General features: G+C 41.7%; 1 protein-coding gene across 2 annotated transcripts in view; it reads left to right on the top strand.

Moving 5' to 3' along the window:
• hprt1l (hypoxanthine phosphoribosyltransferase 1, like) overlaps window positions 1-27,500 on the top strand; it is a 32,743-nt gene that overhangs the window by 4,353 nt on the left and 890 nt on the right. Inside the window, exons 2-8 of one of the 2 annotated variants that reach the window (XM_061969171.1) lie at window positions 5,932-6,038; window positions 13,512-13,695; window positions 16,971-17,036; window positions 17,111-17,128; window positions 17,204-17,286; window positions 24,678-24,724; window positions 24,914-24,990. In XM_061969171.1, the coding sequence (XP_061825155.1) occupies window positions 5,932-6,038; window positions 13,512-13,695; window positions 16,971-17,036; window positions 17,111-17,128; window positions 17,204-17,286; window positions 24,678-24,724; window positions 24,914-24,990 (582 nt within the window). The remainder of the gene's footprint in view (window positions 1-5,931; window positions 6,039-13,511; window positions 13,696-16,970; window positions 17,037-17,110; window positions 17,129-17,203; window positions 17,287-24,677; window positions 24,725-24,913; window positions 24,991-27,500) is intronic. The other variant, XM_061969172.1, reaches the window with a different exon arrangement.

The raw sequence follows: 27,500 nt of genomic DNA, 5'->3' as shown, positions 1-27,500 counted from the left end.
CTAGGTTAAGATACGAGTTAAAATGTTCTGTAGTTGGATTAAACGACTGCCCTTACCGCCTTCCAGCAGATGCGTGGACTGATAATCCTACACAATGGCCGGACATGGATTTTGGAAATCTTTATGTCTACCTCACAAGCGCACCAGGTCGGTTGTTAGCTTCGGTTGTTATATAACAAATAAATCACATAAAAATTGTTAAATCACCCAAGGTATGTTGATAAATGATAATAAGGATGACACGGTGGCTACCAGTATCTGTATATTTATTATATCTGTAGAGAGCTCATTCAAATTCAGTTCAGTATTATGATTTATTATTTACTGAATTACTGTTCCTTTTTTTAACTGAATTATTTATTTAAAGTTACAGGCGTTTTCACTCATCAGGCCATGAAGGCATACAAATCACTGGAAGCTCATCGTTACTTCACAGCTGGATTTGTTCAAACTGTAAGACACCTCAAAACAGGCTCAGTCTGGGTTGACTCTTCTCTCAGCAGCTCAGTCAACATGTTAACATTGATTGCAGCAGGCTCAATGTTTTCACACTCATTTGTCCTTCCCGTTAGATCACTGAAAGGTAGTTGTTTCCCACAGTGTTTCTTTGTACTTTTTGAGTTCTCTGCTGCCGATTCACGCTTTGAAGTTGTCAGTTGATGTCGCTCGTAACTGTCCATCCTATGGGATGCCTTCTTTCCACTCTGTGGCAGGTGAGGTAAGATGGATGGTGCATAATCAGGGTGCATGGGATTCTTTACAGGTCGTCCTGAGAGGGAAAAAATGAAAAAATATTGAGAGATTTGAGGGCTACAACTACAAGTAATGTTTGATTACAACAAAGGAGACTTGCAGACAGCATTTTACAACTGTCTTGAAAAGTTGATTAAATGGCAACATGAAAATTATAGGGTTTATTGGTTTTTAAAAACCCAACCGTTAAGTGCAAATTTAAATGAAACCGGTTTTCGAAAATAGCCTTTATACCGTATGTTATTGTTGTGCAACAACAACAACTTCAGCTGTCGAACGTTATTCAGTAAAAATTCAATGGGTTCAACATTAGCATGGACGGTATAGCCAAGTTGTGGTTAAGAAGGTGGATTTTTGTTCCTTATATTTACCAGAAACGAAGTGATCCGAACACACGACCCGGGATTTTGGGGGACTCCAGTGAGAACCGTCCTCGTTTTCCCGGTGTAAAGCTGCGAGCCATTTGTCTCGTCTCTGTGGGCTTTTAGCACGCTTTGGCAGAACAGAATACGACCTTTGTTTTCCCTGTTTCCAGTTGTGGTTTGCACAACCAAAAACAACACAGTTTTTTGGCATTTTGGAGGCAGAATGACGGGTTTAATCAGCGCAGGTCGACAGGTTAAAGAGTAATGGCGACGGTTTGTTTTCAACGCCAGTCAGGTTGCTATGGCTCGAAGAACCCGTATGTAGCTCAGTTGCCCGGATGTCGGCCCTGCCCTATTAAACATGCTTCACTGATTCGAGTATTTGGCGAGCGCCGTTTTGTCCTACTAATTTTGGCGGTCCTTGAACTCACCGCAGTTTGTTTACATGTATAACTTTCTAGGACGTGTTTTATGCCACTTCTTTTTCTGTCTCATTTTGTCCACCAAACTTTGAAGGTTGTGCATGAAAGGTGAGTTTTGTTGATGTTATTGACTTGTTGGAGTGCTAATCAGACATATTTGGGCACTGCATGACTGCAAGCTAATCGATGCTAACATGCTATTTAGGCTAGCTATATGTACATATTGCATAATTATACCTCGTTTGTAGCTATATTTGAGCTCATTTAGTTTCCTTTAAGTCCTCTTAATTCAATTTATATCTCATGACACACTATCTGTATGTAATATGGCTTTTAATTTTTTGCGGCTCCATACAGATTTTTTTTTGTATTTTTGGTCCAATATGACTCTTTCAACATTTTGGGTTGCCGACCCCTGACCTAGCTAGTCGACTAAACAATAGTAGTCTCTCTCACTGCCTGACTCAATCTAATTAAAACAAGTCAAATTTGATCCGTACTTTAAAAGCAAGTTATGTACCAGTCATTATACATTATGTATTAACTATAATAATTTGGAAAACTACATTAGCTTAGCGACGTATTGCTAGGCAGAGTTCAAAGTTCAAGCCTAACTTTACATAAAGGCAAATTGAAACCGAAAGCTTCAAACCACGCCCACTACACGATGCAGCACTCAAACAATGGCTGGGTCTCAAATCGAATACTTCCGCTATGGACACTGTTTACTTAGTTTCTGAGGGTACACACTACATCAGGGATATTCAACCACATTGTTTAAGACATGCACCTGGGGATAGGTTGATTGGCAACACTAAATTGGCCCTAGTGTGTGAATGTTGGTGTGAATGTTGTCTATCTGTGTTGGCCCTGTGATGAGGTGGCGACTTGTCCAGGGTGTACCCCGCCTTCCGCCCGAATGCAGCTGAGATAGGCTCCAGCACCCCCCGCGACCCCAAGAGGGACAAGCGGTAGAAAATAGATGGATGGATGGATGGATGTTTCATGGTCCACATTTTCAGAAAACTAAGGACCCTTCACTTTTTGTCTTTTTTTTGGTAAATTCTGGAGAACCTAGGTCCTCTACAGCAGTGGTCCCCAATAGGGATGTCCCGATCCAGGTTTTTGCACTTCCGATCCGATACCGATATTGTTTTTGCGCTTCCGATCCGATACTGATACTGACCGATACCGATACTGACCGATACTGGCCTATCCGAGCATGTATTAAAGTTTGAAGTTATTTAGCCTACTTAGTTGTCAGAATCATGTTGAAAAGGGTTTTAGTACTCTTGATAACAACTAGCCAGCTGAATTAGGGGAGTTTGAATAATACACAATGGTTGGTAACAAGAAACTGACCTGTTTATTCAAGGATAAACACAAAATAGACACAATTATACATGACAAACAGAAATGGCATCATTGAAACAAGGGCTGGGCGATATGGCCGTTTTTTAATATTGCGATATTTTAAGGCCATATTGCGATACACGATATATATCTCGATATTTTGCCTTAGCCTTGAATGAACACTTGATGCATATAATCACAGCAGTATGATGATTCTATGTGTTTTGATTGATTGATTGAGACTTTTATTAGTAGGTTGCACAGTGAAGTACATATTCTGTACAATTGACCACTAAATGGTAACACCCGAATAAGTTTTTCAACTTGTTTAAGTCGGGGTCCACTTAAATTGATTCATGATACAGATATATACTATCAGATATATACTATCATCATAATACAGTCATCACACAAGATAATCACATTGAATTATTTACATTATTTATAATCCAGGGTGTGGAGGGGGGCGCCGGATGTAAGTGTCAAAAAGACAGCCAAAAGAGTTTGATATGAGAATAAATCTAAAGTTAAAATATAGTGTAGAAATGCACCCATTTGCAGGAAATGTAATTTTCAAAATGTTCTTTCAAGGCTTGCATGTCTACATTAAAACATTCTTCTTCATACTGCATTAATATATGCTACTTTTAAACTTTCATGCAGAGAAGGAAATCACAACTAAAAAAATCACACATTTTTTCATACGGTGTTGATGTGGAAATTTTTGCCTCTGCATTTTGATGGTGTGGACGTGTGGCCCCGAATGGAGATAAGCGTCTCGACAGACAATATAATATTTGAACAATGATGACGAAAACTGTTTTCTCTGTCGTGTCCGTGTGTCGAAAATTGTTATGCGCTTATTTTTTTATTTGATTTTGTGCGTGGCATAGATTTGCCGTGCGCAGAGGACGTTTCAGCAGGCGCGCACCTTAGCGGCTGCGCTAGCATCACAGCTAACGTTAGCCATGCTACTACCTCTCTGCTGGGAGAGGACGTATACGTATGTGACGTATGACGTGACAGTATGTGACGTGTGTAAGAAGTTGCGCTTGCTGTCTGTGAGAAGGAGACAGAAGAAGTAGTGGGAAGAGCCTGTAGTGCAATGCCAGCAGCTAAAAGCAACTGCGTGAGAATCCATAGACCTGTGGATGTGTTGAAGGTGTGCTGGAAAATGCGGAACGGAAATAGGGAGCAGCAGAAAAGTGGAATGTATTATTTGAATCTGTGCGTTGGAAAACACGGACCGGAGTTTTTTTTTAAACTGGATTGGCATCGGGGGCGGTACCTCTGGATTGGCAGACCGGGGTGGTGGTTCCTCTCTTTAAGAAGGGGAACCGGAGGGTGTATTCTAACTATCGTGGGATCACACTCCTCAGCCTTCCCGGTAAGGTCTATTCAGGTGTACTGGAGAGGAGGCTACGCCGGATAGTCGAACCTCGGATTCAGGAGGAACAGTGTGGTTTACGTCCTGGTCGTGGAACTGTGGACCAGCTCTATACTCTCGGCAGGGTCCTTGAGGGTGCATGGGAGTTTGCCCAACCAGTCTACATGTGTTTTGTGGACTTGGAGAAGGCATTCGACCGTGTCCCTCGGGAAGTCCTGTGGGGAGTGCTCAGAGAGTATGGGGTATCGGACTGTCTGATTTTGGCGGTCCGCTCCCTGTATGATCAGTGCCAGAGCTTGGTCCGCATTGCCGGCAGTAAGTCGGACACGTTTCCAGTGAGGGTTGGACTCCGCCGAGGCTGCCCTTTGTCACCGATTCTGTTCATAAGTTTTATGGACAGAATTTCTAGGCGCAGTCAAGGCGTTGAGGGGATCTGGTTTGGTGGCTGCAGGATTAGGTCTCTGCTTTTTGCAGATGATGTGGTCCTGATGGCTTCATCAGGCCAGGATCTTCAGCTCTCGCTGGATCGGTTCGCAGCCGAGTGTGAAGCGACTGGGATGAGAATCAGCACCTCCAAGTCCGAGTCCATGGTTTTCGCCCGGAAAAGGGTGGAATGCCATCTTCGGGTTGGGGAGCAGACCCTGCCCCAAGTGGAGGAGTTCAAGTACCTCGGAGTCTTGTTCACGAGTGAGGGAAGAGTGGATCGTGAGATCGACAGGCGGATCGGTGCGGCATCTTCAGTAATGCGGACGCTGTATCGATCCGTTGTGGTGAAGAAGGAGCTGAGCCGGAAGGCAAAGCTCTCAATTTACCGGTCGATTTACGTTCCCATCCTCACCTATGGTCATGAGCTTTGGGTTATGACCGAAAGGACAAGATCACGGGTACAAGCGGCCGAAATGAGTTTCCTCCGCCGGGTGGCAGGGCTCTCCCTTAGAGATAGGGTGAGAAGCTCTGTCATCCGGGGGGAGCTCAAAGTAAAGCCGCTGCTCCTCCACATGGAGAGGAGCCAGATGAGGTGGTTCGGGCATCTGGTCAGGATGCCACCCGATCGCCTCCCTCGGGAGGTGTTTAGGGCACGTCCGACCGGTAGGAGGCCACGGGGAAGACCCAGGACACGCTGGGAAGACTATGTCTCCCGGCTGGCCTGGGAACGCCTCGGGATCCTCCGGGAGGAGCTGGAGGAAGTGGCTGGGGAGAGGGAAGTCTGGGCTTCCCTGCTTAGGCTGCTGCCCCCGCGACCCGACCTCGGATAAGCGGAAGAAGATGGATGGATGGATGGATCGGCATTTTCCCATGCCTTGCCGATACGCATTTTTTGGCAAATATCGGATCGGGACATCCCTAGTAACAGTCAATATTTATTTATTTATTAGATTTTATTTTTTTCTTATATAATAAAAGTAAGCTTTTGTTAAACCAAATATCGTGTGTTTTTTTTCCATATGCAACAACCTATCTGGACTCGATAAGAGAATCGATAAGGAATCGGTTCGATAAGAGGATTCGATAATAGGCTCGAACTCGGTAATTTCTTATCAAACATCATCCCTACTTGGGTGTTGCGCTTTGCCGCCACCTACAGGACAGGAGTGCGTTAGGATGTTTCAGTCACCACCCATTATTTATACATCTATTTGTCGTCTTCCAGATCGCCGACGACGAGAAGGGCTACGACCTGGACCTTTTCTGCGTGCCCAGACATTACGAGAGGGATCTGGACAAGGTGATCATTCCACATGGACTCATCATGGACAGGTGAGCCGGCAAGGAAATGTCATCCCTCGCATCTTTTCATGGTCGCATGCGCGTGGCTGGAGTGGCTTTTCAAATCCCTTTGGTGGTTTGGCCGCTGAAGGAGTTTGGATGGGAAGAGACTACAGCAGCCGAGTAAAGCACGTAGGTGTCAAACTCAAGGTCCTGGGGGGCCAGATGTGGCCCGCTACTTCATTTTATTTGGCCCTGGAAAACCTGGAAGTAATATGTATCAATAAAGTACTGTAACTTTTCTCACCAAATGTATTATTTCTTTCTATTTTGAGAGAAATAAAATATATCGCTAATGATGTTAACTCAGGGGTGTCAAAGCCTGCCCGCGAACAGGTTTTATCCAGAGTTTGCCAAGTATAAAAATGAGCCGAAATTTTTGAATGAAACAAACTGCTGTTCTAAATGTGTCCACTAGACCAGTGTTTTTCAACCTTTTTTGAGCCAAGGCACATTTTTTGCGTTGGAAAAATGCGGCGGTACACCACCAGCAGAAATCATTAAAAAACTAAACTCTGTTGACAGTAAAAAGTCGTTGTCGCAACTGTTGGATATGATTTTAAGCCATAACCAAGCATGCATCACTATAGCTCTTGTCTCAAAGTAGGTGTACTGTCACCACCTGTCACATCACACCCTGACTTATTTTGACTTTTTTTTGCTGTTTTCCTGTGTGTAGTGTTTTAGTTCTTGTTTGGTGGCGTTTTCTGTTTTGTTGGTATTTTCCTGTAGCAGTTTCATGTCTTCCTTCGAGCGATATTTCCCGCATCTACTTTGTTTTAGCAATCAAGAATATTTCAGTTGTTTTTATCCTTCCACAGTAAGTCTTTGCTGTCGTCCAGCATTCTTTTTTTGTTTACTTTGCAGCCAGTTCAGTTTTAGTTTTGTTCTGCATAGCCTTCCCTAAGCTTCAATGCCTTTTCTTAGGGGCACTCACTTTTTGTTTATTTTTGGTTTAAGCATTAAGACACCTTTTTATCTGCACTCTGCCTCCCGCTGTTTCCGACATCTACAAAGCAATTAGCTACCGGCTGCCACCTACTGATATGGAAGAGTATTACACAGTTACTCTGCCTATCTCTAGACAGCAACAACACATCATTTGCAGACCATAATTACTTGTTTTGCAAAAAATATTTTTAACCCAATTAGGTGAAATTAGATAATGTTGCATCAGACCAGTTCTTCCTCCCAGGGAATCTAAGTAACTGGTCTATCCATAGTTCTTTCAATGACATATATGCTGAGTAAGAAGGACCATCAAGACATAATAGGAATATTTTCAAGTTTTACTAAAGCTTTAGGAGATCAGCTTAACCAATACATTCATATCAGCTACTCTAGTTGATCTGACATTCAAACGGAAAAGCCAACTCCTTGCACACAAAGAAAGCCCCCCCCCCCCTCGCAACACTGATAAGGAACAAGTGGGGGAGGTATTCACATTCCAAGGTTAATAAATGATAAATGATTAATGGGTTATACTTGTATAGCGCTTTTCTACCTTCAAGGTACTCAAAGCGCTTTGACAGTATTTCCACATTGACACACACATTCACACACTGATGGCGGGAGCTGCCATGCAAGGCGCTAACCAGCACCCATCAGGAGCAAGGGTGAAGTGTCTTGCCCAAGGACACAACGGGCGTGACTAGGATGGTAGAAGGTGGGGATTGAACCCCAGTAACCAGCAACCCTCCGATTGCTGGCACGGCCACTCTACCAACTTCGCCACGCCGTCCCCTTAAGACACTAAACAGGCATCGGAGGAAAAAGAGAAGCTGGTAGAATATACAAAGGAAAAGTACTAGATGTTCCAAACATGAAAATGAATAAAGAAAGAACTCTTAAACATATGTGCATTCTCCACAATAATCTCCCACGGCACACCAGACTGTATCTCACGGCACACTAGTGTGCTGCGACACAGTGGTTGAAAAACACTGCACTAGATGCCGCAATAGCAATTCTTTGTATCTTTGTAGATTATGCTACATATGTAAAAAGAAATGAATAAACCACATGTTAGTGCACCAGTCGAGGAAAATGATCAAAATACATAAATAACATCCTGTAATTTGATTTTTATATTATTTTTGTATCTTGATAGATTGAAAATGAACACCAATGAGTTGAATTATGAACATTATCACATAATTTATTCAAAAAGTGTAAATAATGACAAATAAAGGTAAAATACTATTGACCGCAACATGTAAGTATAAAAAAAAACCCCCAACAACATTATGATTTGTACATTTTCACAATGTGCTTGTTCTATTTTTACACAAAGAAAACAATCTGAAGTTGTCTTTATTTTTAAGTTATCGTGCCGTGATTTTATCTATCCGGCCCACTTGGGAGTATATTTTTTTCCATGTGGCCCCCCAATCTAAAGTGAGTTTGACACCACTGTGTTAACTTAAATATTGTCTCATTATGCAAAAATATATCATCAAACATTCAAACCATTTTTTGAATATGAATAAATACTACTAATAATGATCTCAAAGCAAGTTATCCTAAAAATAGCAATAGATTTCATGGTAAAATTGTGACATTTACTGTGTTTTTTACAGCATTTTTCTGTAAATGAAAACAATTTAACATTTATTTTTTTACTGTAATAAATTCTCGTGCCTTTTTGGCATTTACAGTAATACACCAAAAATCTACAGTTGTTGATTAGCGGTAAAAACAACAACAAAAGAAACTGGCAGCCCAGGTGCCAAAATGTAACTGTAAAAATGCAGTTTTGTTTATTTACAAAAAAAAAACAAATGTATATTTTACAGTAACATTCTGGCATTTGAGCTGCCTTTTTTTTAACCATAAAAACAGCAGTACTGTTTTTCCATCTACAGTAATTTACACTACATTTTGAGGTGAAATTATGGCAACTTACCGTGTTTTTTTTTTTTACATTTAAGTTTAAATACCGTACATTACCAAATAGTAGCCCGGGCGTTTATTTCACAAAATGGATTTTGGAGACAGGCGTTTAAAAGAAGCAGGCGGTTATTTGCACAAGGCTTTTATTTATTTTTGCACCAACCTGCACCAGGCCATTATTTGGTTACAATGGTTACTGTCCGGTATTTTTTTTTCGTACAAAAAACTTTAAATGTAAAAGCTATTGTAAACATACAAACAAAAAAACAAGAGATCAACATGAGGTAGGCTATCAAAAGACAAGAGATCAACATGGCAGTAGTGCAACAATTGTCAAATAGAATACCAATACTAAAAATAAATAAACTTTTTAAATAAAGCAGCCTACCGGGAAAAATAAAAGTATGGTACCAAGTACTCAAGTATAAAACCCACCATCAAAACAGAACAATAATACTGTCACTTAAATAAAATAAAGGCTACAGTACTCCAAGTTTTAAATAAAGCAGCATGCAGGAAAAATAAAATGATGGTACCAAGTACTCTATAAAACCATCAAAACAATAATACTGCAGCAAACGCAACCCCAGTAGCATTTTAATCTAAATTATGCAAATAACAGCCCATGGGCGGCTATTTGGACATAGGCGGTTATTAGGAAGAGGAAGTTAATTCACAAAATGGGGTCAGACCCCGGGCGGCTATTAGGACTAGGGATGTCCCGATCCAGGTTTTTGCATTTCCGATCCGATAGCGATACTGACCGATACTGGCCTATCCGAGCATGTATTAAAGTTTAAAGTTATTTAGCCTACTTAGTTGTCAGAATCATGTTGAAAAGGGTTTTAGTACTCTTGATAACAACTAGCCAGCTGAATTAGGGGAGTTTGAATAATACACAATGGTTGGTAACAAGAAACTGACCTGTTTATTCAAGGATAAACACAAAATAGACAAAATTATACATGACAAACAGAAATGGCATCATTGAACTAGGGCTGGGCGATATTGCCTTCTTTTAATATTGCGATATTTTAAGGCCATATTGCGATACACGATATATATCTCGATATTTTGCCTTAGCCTTGAATGAACACTTGATGCATATAATCACAGCAGTATGATGATTCTATGTGTTTTGATTGATTGATTGAGACTTTTATTAGTAGGTTGCACAGTGAAGTACATATTCCGTACAATTGACCACTAAATGGTAACACCCCAATAAGTTTTTCAACTTGTTTAAGTCGGGGGGTCCACTTGATTCATGATACAGATATATACTATCATCATAATACAGTCATCACACAAGATAATCACATTGAATTATTTACATTATTTATAATCCAGGGTGTGGAGGGGGGCGCCGGATGTAAGTGTCAAAAAGACAGCCAAAAGAGTTTGATATGAGAATAAATCTAAAGTTAAAATATAGGGTAGAAATGCACCCATTTGCAGGAAATGTAGTCTTGATTTTCAACATTTTCTTTCAAGGCTTGCATGTCTACATTACAACATTCTTCTTCATACTGCATTAATATATGCTACTTTTAAACTTTCATGCAGAGAAGGAAATCACAACTAAAAAAATCACAAATTTTTTTCTTACGGTGTTGATGTGGAAATTTTTGCCTCGGCATTTTGATGGTGTGGACGTGTGGCACCAAATGATACGCGTCTCGACAGACGTCACAATATTTGAACAATGATGACGAAAACTGTTTTCTCTGTCGTGTCCGTGTGTCGAAAATTGTTATGCGCTTATTTTTTTTATTTGATTTTGTGCGTGGCATAGATTTGCTATGCGCAGAGGACGCTTAAACAGTGCGCAATTGCACAGGCGAGCACCTTAGAGGGAGCGTTGCTCGCACGGCTGCGCTAGCATCACAGCTAACGTTAGCCATGCTGCTACCTCTCTGCTGGGGTAGGACGTATACGTATGTGACGTATGACGTGACAGTATGTGACGTATGACGTGACAGTATGTGACGTGTGTAAGAAGGTGCACTTGCTGTCTGTGAGAGGGAGACACAGGAAAGAGTGAGAAGAGCCTGTCGTGTAATGCCAGCAGTTAAAAGCAACTGCGTGAGAATTCACAGACCTGTGGATGTGTTGAAGGTGTGCTGGAAAATGCGGAAGGGAAATTACGGAGCAGCAGAAAAGTGGAATGTATTATTTAAATCGGTGCGTTGGAAAACACTTTTTAAACTGGATCTGGATCGGCATTTTCCCATGCCTTGCCGATACGCAATTTTTGGCAAATATCGGCAGCCGATCCGATCTAAATATCGGATCGGGACATCCCTAATTAGGACATGGGCGTTTATTTGGTAATATACGGTATCTACTAATAAAATGCAGGAAAAAATGGTGTAATTATAGTATTTATTGTTGGACGCGGCCCTCTGGGGCCAAACATAACTGCCATGTGGCCCTCAGTGAAAACCACTTTGACACCTCTGACGTAGAGGATTATTTAGATTTTTGTCAAATGGTAAATGGTAAATGGGTTGTACTTGTATAGCGCTTTTCTACCTTTTTAAGGAACTCAAAGCGCTTTGACACTATTTCCACATTCACCCATTCACACACACACATTCACATACCTGCCAACTACTCCGGTTTTCCCGTAATTAGTACGGTTTTCATCAACCTATTCCGGGTTACGGTTGCAGTGATAAAAAATACGGTTTTTCATTAATTACATTTTTTTTTTTTTTTTAAGTTTTATTCACGAAATCGCGTAACAACAATCACAATCGACACTGCTTCCCGTAACTTCCTATCGAGCCATTCCGAATGCCATGCGCGAGGCTATTTATAGCACCGCTGCCAAGCACGAGGCACCTGTTGCCCATTGTTTCCAAACGAGCGAACGATCATGGAATCAGCCGGAGAAAAATCGCAAACAAGTCTTAAACCGAAAAGAAAACTGCAGTCATTCCGTGAAGAATATTCAAAAGCGTATCCGGGAATAATTATCCGTTCCAAAAACTACGCGAATTGCACCTTGTGCAGACTAGATTTTTCGATCGGACACGGAGGAATTAGCGATGTAAAAGACCACGTTGGGACAAAAAAACACAAGTCTAATGCCGTTGCTAAATTTGGATTTTAGCCACAAAAAGGTAATGACACCAATGTTATCTATTGGAATTGTTTAGTACTGTTATACTGTTAAAAGTGTTTATACTATTTATGCTTTCAAGTCCAAGTTGAAGAAATCTTGTTAAATGTTGACAGCATAACTACCAAAATACAGAAGTATGTCCTTAATATTTTTGCAGTGCTATTTCTGTTGAAAAGTTCAAATGATTACATTAGAGATGTGATGTGCCACTTTTCAAGTGTCTGATGGCTTAAATTAATTTTCATTCATTTTTCATATTTTGAATTCTTTTGAAAGGCTTACAAAAAAACTACATTTGAATTGTAATTCCATGCTATTGACAGGACTATTAATTTTAATGAAGTTAGCTTACCATGTTTACAGTATGATAATTGTGATAGAAATGTGAATTTTAGGCACAGAATATTTTTTACAATTGAACAAGGCAGTAGATTATACAAGCTTGGACAGAAAGATAATAATGACACCAATTTTTTTTTTTATGGAATTGTTTGGTACTGTTTTACCATTTGTTTACTGTAAAAAGTGTTTATACTTTTTATACTTTCAATTAACAAATTGAAGTCTTGTGAAAGGTTGACAGGATAACTGGCATTAACTGTCAAAATAATTTCAAACTATTGAAGTTAGCTTACAGAATAAACATGTCAATCAACCCATATGATTTTTGCTGTAATATTTTTGTTTTGAAAAGTCACTGTGACTGATAGAAAAGTGATGGTTTTAGCAACATTTTAACCTGTCTGAATGCAATCAATCATTTTGCGTCGGGGAACCCCCCACCAGGACTTTGTCCTGGACCTACCGGGGCCTGCGGCCCCTGGACCCTGGCTACTAGGTTTTTCTGATTTCAAAAGTTGGCAGGTATGCATTCACACACTGATGGCGTGAATGTGCGTAAATGTGAAAACCTTTCTTTTTTTAAAAAGAAGGGTTTTTAAGCCTTTTTTTAAAAGCATCCACAGTCTGTGGAGCCCTCAGGTGGTCAGGGAGAGCGTTCCACAGACTGGGAGCGGCGGAGAAGAAAGCCCGCTCTCCCATAGTTCGTAGCTTTGTCCTCGGAGGTTGGAGGAGGTTAGCAGTTCTTTGAGGTAGAGGGGGGGGGGGGCATTTCCATGGAGGCACTGGTGGGTTAGTAGGGAGACTTTGTATTCAATCCTGAGTGGAACAGGAAGCCAGTGAAGGGATTTGAGAAGCGGTGTGATGTGGTCGTATTTCCGCACTCTCGTCAGGATCCTAGCAGCTTCTGGGTGTTCTTGCTGGGGATCCCGACCAAGAAGTGAGTTGCAGTAGTCCATAATTGTAGATTTAAGTCTTACACAATGCAGCAGCAACAGACAAAGTGTCCAGTCGGCAATAAAAGTGCAGTCAGTAAACTTAAGTGCACTTTAAAGCACACGTAGAGCGCCTGTAGGTCATGACTGTTTCCATCTGCGCTGCAGGACCGAGCGCTTGGCCCGCGACATCGTCCGTGACATGGGGGGCCACCACATCGTGGCTCTGTGCGTGCTGAAGGGCGGCTACACCTTCTTCGCCGACCTGCTGGACTACATCAAGGCGCTGAACCAGAACAGCGATAAATCTGTGCCGCTGACGGTGGACTTCATCAGAGTGAAGAGCTACTGCGTGAGTTGGCAGATTGACCGACTGACTTCCAAGCAGAACGTCTCAGCGTGCCAGTGAGGCCATTAAAGATGCTTGAGGGTGGGGCTGGGTTCTTGGGGGAGGGGCTTGGTGAACAACGCAGATGGTGATTGGACGTGTTTTTATGACGGTACATAAAAACACGCTGAATGGTCTTACTAATAGCCATCGTTTACCACTTTTACTTGACTTTGATGTGAAGACTTTGATGTTTGGGACGTGAGGCAGGGGCCACGTGAGACCCCGCCCCCAATTCTGGCCCATTTAAATGCAGAAGAAGATTTCATGTGTGGCTTTCTTTACCGTAATGAAGGGAGGTCTTCAACGTTTTCCTGAGCTGGCAACTAGTGCGCTAATCGCTGGCTGGCAACTATCGCGATAGTTGCTATCTAACAATTAGCGGCGCTAATCACTAGCTGGTAACTAGTGGCACTAATCGCTGGCTGGCAACCAGTGACACTAATTTCTAGCTCACTGGTTTAAATGTAACTTAGATGTTGGGTTTCACTATGTAAAAGCGCTTTGAGTCACTAGAGAAAAGCGCTATATAAATATAATTCGCGTCACTTCACTAGCTCGCAACTAATGCGTTAATCGCTGGCTGGCAAATAGGGTGTTAATCGCTAGCTGGCAATTAGCACGCTAGTTACTAGCTGACAACAAGCAATTGATGTGCTAAATGCTGGCTGGCAACTGGCATGCTAATTGCTATCCAACAACTAGCACCAATAAGGGCTACGTGGGAACTGCTGTGCTAATTGCCAGCTGTCAACTAGTGCCGTAAATTGCTGGCTGGCAATTGGCGGGCTAATTGCTATCCAACAAGCAGCGCCACTAATTAAAAGCTGGCAATTGCTAGCTTGGAAATGGTGTGCTAATCGCTGCATGACAACTGGCGGTGCTAATTGCTAGCTAGCAACTAACGCTAATTGCTATCTAACAACTAGCACCAATAAGGGCTAGGTGGGAACTGGTGAGCTAATTGCTAGCTGTCAACAAGTGCTGCAAATTGCTGGATGGCAACTGGCGGGCTAATTGCTATCCAACAACCAGCGCCACTAATTAAAAGCTGGCAATCGCTAGCTTGGAAATGGTGTGCTAATCGCTGCATGACAACTGGCGGTGCTAATTGCTAGCTAGCAACTAACGCTAATTGCTATCTAACAACTAGCACCAATAAGGGCTAGGTGGGAACTGGTGTGCTAATTGCCAGCTGTCAACTAGCGCCGTAAATTGCTGGCTGGCAACTGGCGGGCTAATTGCTATCCAACAACCAGCGCCACTAATTATGAGCTGGCAAATGGTGTGATAATCGCTGCATGACAACTAGCGGCGCTAACTGCTAGCTAGCAACTAGCACTAATTGCTATCTAACAACTAGCCCCAGTAAGGGCCAGGTGGGAACTGGTGCGCTTATTGCTAGATAACTGCTAGCTAGCAACTAACACTAATTGCTATCTAACAACTAGCACCAATAAGGGCTAGGTGGGAACTGGTGTGCTAATTGCTAGCGGTCAACTAGTGCCGCAAATTGCTGGCTGGCAACTGGCGCGCTAATTGCTGTCTTACAGCTAGCACCAATAAGGGCTAGGTGTGAACTGGTGTGCTAATTGCTAGCTGTCAACTAGTGCCGCAAGTTGCTGGCTGGCAACTGGCGGGCTAATTGCTATCCAACAACCAGCGCCACAAATTATGAGCTGGCAAATGGTGTGATAATCGCTGCATGACAACTAGCTAGCAACTGCTGGCTAGCAACTAGCACTAATTTCTATCTAACAACTAGCACCAATAAGGGCTAGGTGGGAACTGGTGTGCTAATTGCTAGCTGTCAACTAGTGCCGCAAGTTGCTGGCTGGCAACTGGCATGCTAATTGCTATCTTACAACTAGCACCAATAAGGGCTAGGTGGGAACTGGTGTGCTAATTGCTAGCTTTCAACTAGTGCCGCAAGTTGCTGGCTGGCAACTGGCATGCTAATTGCTATCTTACAACTAGCACCAATAAGGGCCAGGTGGGAACTGGTGCGCTTATTGCTAGCTGTCAACTAGTGCCGCAAATTTCTGGCTGGCAACTGGCACGCTAATTGCTATCTTACAACCAGCGGCACTAATTATGAGCTGGCAAATGGTGTGCTAATCGCTGGATGACAATTAGCGGCGCTAATCACCAGGTGGTAACTAGTGACACTAATCCCTAGCTGGCAACTCATGCGTTAATCGCTGGCTGGCAAATAGCACGCTAGTTACCAGCTGACAACAAGCAAATGACGTGCTAAATGCTGGCTGGCAACTGGCATGCTAATTGCTATCTAACAACTAGCACCAATAAGGGCTAGGTGGGAACCGCTGTGCTAATTGCCAGCTGTCAACTAGTGCCGCAAATTGCTGGCTGACAACTGGCGGACTAATTGCTGTCTAACAACCAGCGGCACTAATTATGAGCTGGCAAATGGTGTGATAATCGCTGCATGACAACTAGCGGCGCTAACTGCTAGCTAGCAACTAACACTATATGCTATCTAACAACTAGCTCCAATAAGGCCCAGGTGCGCTATTTGCTAGCTAACTGCTAGCTAGCAACTAACACTAATTGCTATCTAACAACTAGCACCAATAAGGGCTAGGTGGGAACTGGTGTGCTAATTGCTAGCTGTCAACTAGTGCCACAAGTTGCTGGCTGGCAACTGGCATGCTAATTGCTATCTTACAACTAGCACCAATAAGGGCCAGGTGGGAACTGGTGTGCTTATTGCTAGCTGTCAACTAGTGCCGCAAATTTCTGTCTGGGAACTGGCGTGCTAATTGCTATCTTACAGCCAGCGGCACTCATCTTGAGCTGGCAAGTAGTGTGCTAATCGCTGCTTGACAACTAACAGCGCTAATTGCAAGGTGACAACTCGCGGCACTACTGGTTAGCTGGAAATGACTGCGCTAATCACCAGTGCTCCTAGTGATTAGCACTATAGCGGCATAGCTCGGTTGGTAGAGTGGCCGTGCCAGCAACTTGAGGGTTCCAGGTTCGATCCCCTAGTCACTGCCGTTGTGTCCTTGGGCAAGACACTTTACCCACCTGCTCCCAGTGCCACCCACACCGCTTTAAATGGAACTTAGATGTTGGGTTTCACTATGTAAAAGTGCTTTGAGTCACTAGAGAAAAGCGCTATATAAATATAATTCACTTCACTCCTAAATTCTAGCGTATAGTAGAATGATTTATTGGCTGCCATTTTGAAAGCAGCTGCTTTGTGTCGCCCTCAGAATGACAAGTCCAGCAACAGCGTGAAAGTCATCGGAGGCGATGAGCTGTCCAGTCTCTCAGGCAAGGTGTGTCCTAAAGTCTAAAGAACAGCATTTGAGTACATGTACACTTTAATAACACCTTCCTTTTTCCACCGCAGCACGTTCTCATCGTGGAGGTAAGACGCCGGATACACCCATCCGCTAAAAGTAGTCGGTCCTTAATAAGTCCACACCTTGTCCTTCCCCCAAAGGACATAGTGGAGACGGGCAGGACCATGCAGACCTTGCTCTCCCTGCTGAGTGAGAGCACACCCAAGATGGTGAAAGTGGTGAGGTAGGAGCATCCACGCTAATGGACACTCTTACTTCCTGTAGCAGCTTAAGAGTTAATCTCCACTGCCAGAGAGAGAGAGAGAGAAGCACTGGAGCTTTCCTGTGATGGTGTAAAAATAGCTTTGTCTTCCTGGATATAGAACTGACGCTTGTGACCACACCACAACTACTACACATGGTAGGGAGGTCCCCATACCAACGTTTTGGGAGAACGGACGCATTTTGGTGTAAAAAGTAAAGATAAAGGTGACGTTGTAACACTGAAACACCCTCAGGAAGAGGTGCTTTAAGATATTAGTCACCTCCATGGTGACTAATAAAGTAAGTTTCTTACAAGTAGCATTATCACTGGAGGACGAGGGATAGCTAAACATGCTACCCATACCAACGTTTTGGGAGAACGGACGCATTTTGGTGTAAAAAGTACCGGTAAAGATAAAGGTGACGTTGTAACACTGAAACACCCTCAGGAAGAGGTGCTTTAAGATATTAGTCACCTCCATGGTGACTAATAAAGTAAGTTTCTTACAAGTAGCATTATCACTGGAGGACGAGGGATAGCTAAACATGCTACCCATACCAACGTTTTGGGAGAACGGACGCATTTTGGTGTAAAAAAGTAAAGATAAAGGTGACGTTGTAACACTGAAACACCCTCAGGAAGAGGTGCTTTAAGATATTAGTCACCTGCATGGTGACTAATAAAGTAAGTTTCTTACAAGTAGCATTATCACTGGAGGACGAGGGATAGCTAAACATGCTACCCATACCAACGTTTTGGGAGAACGGACGCATTTTGGTGTAAAAAGTACCGGTAAAGATAAAGGTGACGTTGTAACACTGAAACACCCTCAGGAAGAGGTGCTTTAAGATATTAGTCACCTCCATGGTGACTAATAAAGTAAGTTTCTTACAAGTAGCATTATCACTGGAGGACGAGGGATAGCTAAACATGCTTCATTACACACTGTAGGAGGATGCAATAGCTCACACCCCTGGATGTAAGTGTTTTAGCTACTTCTAAATCACTAATCCTGGCCTCCATGCAACATATAAATAACGTTTCGTACAAGTAGCATTATCACTGGAGGACGAGGGATAGCTAAACATGCTTCACTACACACTGTAGGAGGATGCAAGCTAGCACCCCTGAATGTAAGTGTTTTAGCTACTTCTAAATCACTAATCCTGGCCTCCATGCAACATATAAATAAAGTTTTGTACAAGTATCATCATCACTGGAGGACGGGGGATAGCTAAACAGGCTTCACTACACACCGTAGGAGGATACGATAGCTCACAGATGTCACAATGTAAACAAATGCACCTGACATCCACTGTAATGATACCAAGTACAAGAGCGTGTCTAGTCGATACTACTATGATTACATCGATATTTTTATGGTTACGAAATATTTTTTCCTTTTTAAAAAAAAATAAAAATCATATTATGTTGATAAAGTCAGTAAATACGTCCCTGGACTTTGAATACGACCAATGTATGGTCCTTGGTATCGGATCGATACCTAAATGTGTGGTATCATCCAAAACGAATGTAAAAGTATCAAAGAAGAGAAGAATAAGTGATTATTAGATTTTAACATAATTTAGATAGAACATGTTAAAACAGAAAATAAGCGAATATTAACAGTACATGAACAAGTAGATTAATAATTAATTTTTACAGTTTGTCCCTCATAATTAAGGCTGCAGCTAACGATTATTTTTCTATCGATTAATCTATAGATTATTTTTTCGATTAATCGGTTAATCTATGGATTATTTTTTTTCCGATTAATCTATAGATTATTTTTCCTTTTACCCATTATTTTTTTATTTAAAATGAAGATGAAAAAATAAATTTAGGCCATTTTTTTCAAAAGGCATGACTTATTTACAAAAAAAAAGTATGGCCACTCAGTCAACATTGACAACAACATGACAAAATATTCTGTAACAATGTAAACATTTAAAACTTTTAACATTTAACAAAATTAAAAGTAGCTTATTTGCTTTTTAATGTGCAAATATAAAAGTAAACATCCAGTGCAAATCTTAATATTCTGCAATAGTATAAGCATTTAAAAAGTAAAAGTATTGCTTATTTTGCTTTAAAATGTACAAAAATAAAGATAAACATCCAATACAAAAAAGTGCAAAACGAAATATTCTGTAACAGTGTAAACATTTCAACAAAAGTAAAAGTATTGCTTATTTTGCTTAATAACACAACAATGATAGTATGATTAAAGTGAAAGTTAATTGTTGGTTTGTACATAGTATATGTAACTGTTAATGTTGTAAAAGGTATTTGCACAACTAATTAACATTAGCGTCTTTGTAAACACTGAACAGGCACGCCAAACGCGCCTCTCAGAGCGAAACGGTGTTTTAGTTTATGAATTTACAACGCAGATACAAATGACACATTCATGATTTTGTGTAATGATGACAACGTATACTCACGCGGACGATTGACTAGTTGATGGTGATGGCAAGAACGCTGTCGGGTGTTTTCTTTTCAAATGTTCCTTCATAGCCGTTGTGCTGCTATGATAGGCCATTTCCGCTCGACACAGTGTGCATACAACAACTGTCAAGTGTTTTGCTTTTTTCGCTGTGCTTATCCCACACTTGAAGGGATGTACCAATGCTGAATGTGGCTTCTGGATTTCACTCAAAAGACCAGACCGTAGTTACTTTTTCCTTTTATTTTCCTTTAGTTTGCAACAGTTTTTCCAACGAAGAAACAGCTTCTTTTTTCTACTTTAGTCTTTTTAGCAGTCTTTAGCAGTGTTAGTAGACTTTAGTTTCTTTAGCTGTCATTAGCTGTCTTTAGTAGCCTTTAGCTTCTTTAGTAGGTGAAAAACTTTAAGGACAAAACACCACAAGATTAACATGCTGTAAAAAAATCAATCAATTATCAATCCCATAATTTACAATTATTAATTAAAGCTGCAAGCAGCGTTGGTCGGGCCCGCGTATTTGGCAGGTGCTAGTCCTAAGTGTCCCAATACTTTTGTCAAGTTTTAGTCCCAAGTGTCCCAATACTTTTGTCCAGTGTAAGTGTCCCAATGCTTTTGTCCAGTTGCCCAATGCTTTTGTTCAGTGGTAGTAGTAAGTGTCCCAATACTTTTGTCCAGTGGTAGTCCTAAGTGTCCCAATACTTTTGTCTACTTGTAGTCTGAAGTGTCCCAAGACTTTTGTCTAGTGTACCTACCTTGTCTGCATTGTGTGGGCACGCTGGTGCTTCCTGCTTTTAAGCAGCCATCTTGAGAAAACAGCAGCGCAGCAGCATCAGCGCAGCAGCATCAGCGCAGCGGTTCTTTGAAGGCTCATAAAATCAAAACCGGAGCAGTTAGAAAAATTATTTCGATAACTTTTATTTGGAAGGGTTCAATCTCTCTCCTGTGTTAGTTTGAAGCTGAAACGACAAACGCGCTCAGAGGAGATAATGTTTGAAGAGAAGTGACCGGTTTTTACAAAAAAATTGTTTTGAAGGGGGAATAGCAAACTTCCTGTTGATTTTTGCTGGGGGTTGTCAATTTATGAAATGCAGGTCTAAGTGAGACCTACATAGAGGTTTTTGTTTCATGTCTCTCTGACCTTCCCAGGGAGAGTTACAGGCAGTTTTGTCAGTTTTTTCATCAGAGGAGCAGTTTTTTGTGTGTTTCATTAAAAAAGTGCGCTAGAGCACAATTTTGAGATTTGGGGTTAGGTTTTTTTAATAGATCACAATTTTTGCCAGTCCTGATGTGTGTGTTCAGTTCGGTGAGTTTTGAAGCATGTTAAGGGGGTCAAATTACAGCTCAAAGAGGCAAAAGTGACTGTTTTTAGTACTTTTTTGTCTTGAAGGGGGAATTGCCAACTTCCTGTTGATTTTTGCCCGAGAATATACTATTATGAAATCTAGGTCTAAGTCACACCTACATAAAGGTTTTTGTTTCATGTCTCTCCGACCTTCCTAGTGGGAGTTACAGGCAGTCTAGTTATTTTTTTCGTAGGGGGCGCTAGAGCGCAATTTTGAGTTTTGTGGTTCTTTTTTTTTTTTTAAAAAGGCAATTTTCGCAGGTCCTGATGTGTGGGTCAAATATGGTGAGTTTTGAAGCATGTTAAGTGGGTCAAATTACAGTTTAAAGTGGCGGCGGAAGAATAAAGAATAATAAAACCTTACAAATTCAATAGGTCCTTATGTCCCATTGCATAAGGACTCCCTTTGGGAGTCCTTATGCAATGGGCCATGCGGGCCCTAATTAGGCTATCAAACTCTTAACCATTAAACAATTGCAAGAAAATGGACACATCTTTTCCCTTTAAGTTAAAACAGATTTTAAATAAATTGTCTCAACATAAATGCACCAAGATACATATAAAATACATTTAAACCCAGAAACACAATAGATAAATGCAGCAGAAAACCCAATATGCAAATACATAAATACCTAACCAATTAACCACCTATTTAGATACATATTTAAAATCCATATTCAATATAAATATATTATTAAATTAGCAGTGAAACACTCAATCTTAAACGCTGTCTTCTGGTAGAAAAATGCCCCTTTTTCTATGCCCTCACCAGCAGCCAATGATCCAACACACTTAAATCCAACACTTGAAGTTGAGCGACTTCACCCTCCTGATGAAGCAAACTGCTCCAACATTTATCAAACTAAGCAAAGAATATCAACACTAAACAACAGTTACACAAAACACCGTGTGTATTTAGCCTCCAGACTAAGCACGCTACATGCACACAACTCCCCCGCACCCCCCATCTCACCAGCGCAACAGGTGCGCCACACCCACAAAGAGAACTAAAGTGCAATCTTACCGGCTGTCCGTTCAGCTTTTGGTTTTGGTACACTTTTGGCACAACTCTGGGTTTTCTGTAACGAACTAAACCTTTTTCCACTCTGCGCTGGCGTCTTTTGTACTCCTTGATTTGACACGGCGGTCTAATTACCGGGCTCGCGCACCAGCAGATGAGACGGGTAGCGCGCCGCGTTATACCTGCGCGTGAACGTAAACTGATCGGTTCTGATCATATAAGCCGACTGGCCGAAATAATGCCGAATTATATACATTTCCTGGGGTTGCCTAGGTGAATAGGGATGCGGATGTACTCTAAGATAAAATATAATTTTATTAAGTGGGGTTTGGCTGGTTGCTCAGCAGCCACGGTTGCGAGCTCGCGCTTCAGCTGACGAGACAGCTGTTCGCCACTACATTATTAAGCCGTTTATTGAAATTCTCCAACACTTTTGACGACTTTTGGCTTGCTTTTTTCCCCTCGCTCGCACCGCTCGCATCGTCTGCTTTGCGCTTCGCCATGACGGTAGTGTGACGTAAATACGCGACGCGTCGATGCACAAAAACGGCGTCGACGTATTTACGTAACCGATGACGTCGACTATGTCGACGCGTCGTTTCAGCTTTACTCATAATGTAGACAAAATAATAGGTAGATAAATGACACAATATGTTACTGCAGACAAATTAGGAGCCTTTGTTTGTTTACTTACTACTAAAAGACAAGTTGTCTCGTATCTTCACTATTTTATTTAAGGATAGGATAGGATTTTATTGTCATTGCAACAAGTACAACAAAACTATGTTTTCAGCACAAACCCGTTCAAGATGAGACAAACAAACAGTGTACAGGGTTTCAGAACAGGAACGCTGATGGGTCGCCAAAGGCGCCCCGTAAAAGATAAGAAAAAGGTCAAACGCTGGGGAAGAAGATGAGTAAAAAAATACAATCTAGGCTGGGTATGGCGTCACATTAGTGGCAAAAATCCGAGCGCATAAAAACTGTTATCGCGCGCTGATTCTCCAATTCGTGCGCGCGCGCGCGACACCATTTTGCGCGCACGTGGTGCCTTTTTGCGCGCGCGCGGTGCCTTTCTGCGCGCGCGCGGTGCCTTTCTGCGCGCGCGACGCCTTTCTGCGCGCTCTCTGTGTACTCCTGGCATCTCTCCTCGCGCTGTCATGTTTCTTTTTGGCACTTTGGGGGCGGGTATGCTTAGACGGCCCCTTCTTTCTGATTGGTCAGGCGAAAAATGCTGAAAAATGCTCAGAGCCAATCAGAAGTATAGCAGGGCGGGTCATCGTCAATATGTATCAAGATTTACGGAGGAAGAAGTGGATAAAAAGAATGTCGCGCGCTGATGAAGGTTATTTCATAGCACATAAACACAATACAGGGTAATACAAAATGTGAGCCAAATAAATAATAAGACAACAAACACCATAATCACATCTTTCAGCCAGAACTGGTCCACCAGCAATAACATCCAACCATAACATTATTTTATATTTTCACTTCTTCTTGAACATTTGTTTTCTAATTTATGGAATTTCTTTTGATTTAGCCATAAAATTAATGAAATAAAATTTGAATTTTGTTTTTAAAATGTTAAAAATAGCTTTTAATAATGTATTCTGAAACAGTTTCAAATAATCAGAGAACTGACTAACACTGACCCTACACAACTATGTTGCACAATTAAAGAGGTAATTTCAACAGGTACAACATCCTATGTCATATCTACATGTAATAAGATTTGTAACAAGGCAAACCGTTTGTAAATTGGTCGAAAATCGAGCAAGTTATGGTAATTTAATTAGTACATGTACCTTTGACATCAATGTAATGATTGAGGCTAGCTGTCCGAGGTAAGATGGCTACAACGTTGCTACGCTGGAGAATGATTGGTCATATGAAAAATGCTCACAGCCAATCAGAAAGAAGGAGCCGTCTAAGCATACCCGCCCCCAAAGTGCCAAAAAGAAACATGACAGCGCGAGGAGAGATGCCAGGAGTACACAGAGAGCGCGCAGAAAGGCACCACGCGCGTGCAAAAAGGCACCACGCGCGCGCGCACGAAGTGGAGAATCAGCGCTAGCGATAACAGTTTTTATGCGCTCGGATTTTTGGCACTAATATGACGCCATAGCTGGGCTCCTAAGGGGGCCTAGTCTGGAGTGGGAAAAAAACCTCCAAGCCATGCACACATAAACACGTTACATTTAATCACCACAACTCGCAACAGAGGGGCGGGGAGTTGGGGATCCGGGAGGTCAACTGCTGCTATGAAGCACTGCCAGCCGTCCATCACCCCGAGGGGAAACAAGCGGTGGTGAAGGCGTGGGGTGGAGGAGGGTGTGTGTATGTGCCCATTGTCTTGGGTGTGATGATGTAATGTTCATGTACCCTAAGATTTTTTGTTCAAAATAAAGCCAATAATGCCATTTTTTTGTGGTCCCCCTTATTTAGAAAAGTACCGAAAAGTATCGAAATACATTTTGGTACCGGTACCAAAATATCGGTATTGGGACAACCTTAGTTGGTACCTAATAAAGTGTACATGATCTACTTCCTGTTTGCAGTCTTCTGGTGAAGAGGACTCCCAGGAGTTCCGGGTATAGACCGGACTGTGAGTATTTTCTCACTTTGAAAGGCTTTTAGCGTGGTCATTAAGCACTTGTAGTACCTCATCTGCACTCACCTCCTAACTGCTCTTACCTAACACTTTCTGCTTGGGATCATCTGCTAATGCTGCTGATGAGATATCGTGTAATCCGTATCATGTATCAGTAACGCTGACGGGATGTGTTTCCTGCAGACGTGGGCTTCGAGGTGCCCGACGCCTTCCTGGTGGGCTACGCCTTGGACTACAACGAGTACTTCAGAGACCTCAGTGTAAGTCTGCAGAGCTTGTGCGGAAAGGTTTTTCTCCGAGTAGAACCTCGAGTTAGGAACTTAAAAGGAAACGTTTGCGTGGTGAAGCAAATGTCAACCACAAGAAACAACGTAAATGTGTTCCAGACTGGACTAAAGTCCGTATTTTAGTCTTCACTTTATGAAGTATCAAACAGGATTAGCGGGTGATGGACCATCTTTCTATTTAATAACGAGCTGAACTGTCCGTATGCCTTTCCAGCACACACACAGAAGCCAGTATCGTGCCCTCACAAACCATCAGAAATCACAATAATCCTTACCATAATCATATCACTACAATAGTTAACAAAAACAAAACAAAAAATACTCACACTAAAATGCTTGGGGATCCAAAAGGGCCCCACGCATAAAAGTGGTAAAAATAAGTCATACATTTAAAAAAAAAAAAAAAAAAACTTCAGATCTGTTGACATGAAGTTTGATTTACAGTTGATATTCTAGTTTCAGGCATGTTTTACTCAATATAGGTCATCAAATCTCAGCAACAAGCTGTAATATCTTACTGAGATCTTTCAGGACCAAACCCCTTAAAACAAGTAAAACACTCTTAACATAAAATCTGCTTAGTGAGAAGTAGGGATGTCCCGATCCAGGTTTTTGCACTTCCGATCCGATACCAATACTGACCGATACCGATACTGACCTATCCGAGCATGTATTAAAGTTTAAAGTTATTTAGCCTACTTAGTTGTCAGAATCATGTTGAAAAGGGTTTTAGTACTCTTGATAACAACTAGCCAGCTGAATTAGGTGAGTTTGAATAATACACAATGGTTGGTAACAAGAAACTGACCTGTTTATTCAAGGATAAACACAAAATAGACAAAATTATACATGACAAACAGAAATGGCATCATTGAAACTAGGGCTGGGCGATATGGCCTTTTTTTAATATTGCGATATTTTAAGGCCATATTGCGATACACGATATATATCTCGATATTTTGCCTTAGCCTTGAATGAACACTTGATGCATATAATCACAGCAGTATGATGATTCTATGTGTTTTGATTGATTGATTGAGACTTTTATTAGTAGGTTGCACAGTGAAGTACATATTCCGTACAATTGATCACTAAATGGTAACACACCAATAAGTTTTTTAACTTGTCGGGGTCCACTTAAATTGATTCATGATACAGATATATACTATCAGATATATACTATCATCATAATACAGTCATCACACAAGATAATCACATTGAATTATTTACATTATTTATAATCCAGGGTGTGGAGGGGGGCGCCGGATGTAAGTGTCAAAAAGACAGCCAAGAGAGTTTGATATGAGAATAAATCTAAAGTTAAAATATAGGGTAGAAATGCACCCATTTGCAGGAAATGTAGTCTTGATTTTCAAAATGTTCTTTCAAGGCTTGCATGTCTACATTAAAACATTCTTCTTCATACTGCATTAATATATGCTACTTTTAAACTTTCATGCAGAGAAGGAAATCACAACTAAAAAAAATCACTCATTTTTTCATACGGTGTTGATGTGGAAATTTTTGCCTCAGCATTTTGATGGTGTGGACGTGTGGCACCGAATGGAGATAAGCGTCTCGACAGACGTTATATTTGAACAATGATGACGAAAACTGTTTTCTCTGTCGTGTCCGTGTGTCGAAAATTGTTATGCGCTTATTTTTTTATTTGATTTTGTGCGTGGCATAGATTTACCGTGCGCAGAGGACGCTTGAGCAGTGCGTAATTGCGCAGGCGCGCACTTTAGAGGGAACGTTGGTCACACGGCTGCGCTAGCATCACAGCTAATGTTAGCCATGCTGCTACCTCTCTGCTGGGAGAGGACGTATACGTATGTGACGTATGACGTGACAGTATGTGACGTGTGTCGTGACGTATGACGTGACAGTATGTGACGTGTGTAAGAAGGTGCGCTTGCTGTCTGTGAGAGGGAGACACAGGAAAGAGTGAGAAGAGCCTGTCGTGTAATGCCAGCAGCTAAAAGCAACTGCGTGAGAATCCACAGACCTGTGGATGTGTTGAAGGTGTGCTGGAAAATGCGGAACGAAACGGAAATTAGGGAGCAGCAGAAAAGTGGAATGTATTATTTAAATCAATGCGTTGGAAAACACGGACCGGAGTTTTTTTTTAAAAACTGGATCTGGATCGGCATTTTCCCATGCCTTGCCGATATGCATTTTTTGGCAAATATCGGCGGCCGATCCGATCCAAATATCGGATCGGGACATCCCTAGTTAGAAGAATTATCTTATCAGACAGAAAATAAGCAAATATCACCCTTATTTGAGATATTTCATCTTACTTAGATTTCAGGTTTTGCAGTGTACTGGCAGGCCAGTCTAGTACCCGCACTCTTTTACTATGAAGCCACGTTGATGTAACACGTGGCTTGGTATCGTCTTGCTGAAATAAGCAGGGGCGTCCATGATAACGTTGCTTGGATGGCAACATATGTTGCTCCAAAACCTGTATGTACCTTTCA

The sequence above is a fragment of the Nerophis lumbriciformis genome, linkage group LG08, assembly GCF_033978685.3.
Source record: "Nerophis lumbriciformis linkage group LG08, RoL_Nlum_v2.1, whole genome shotgun sequence".
Taxonomy (NCBI): Eukaryota; Metazoa; Chordata; class Actinopteri; order Syngnathiformes; family Syngnathidae; genus Nerophis; species Nerophis lumbriciformis.
Note: the sequence above shows the minus strand (reverse complement) of the source record. Positions and strands in the feature narration are given on the sequence as shown.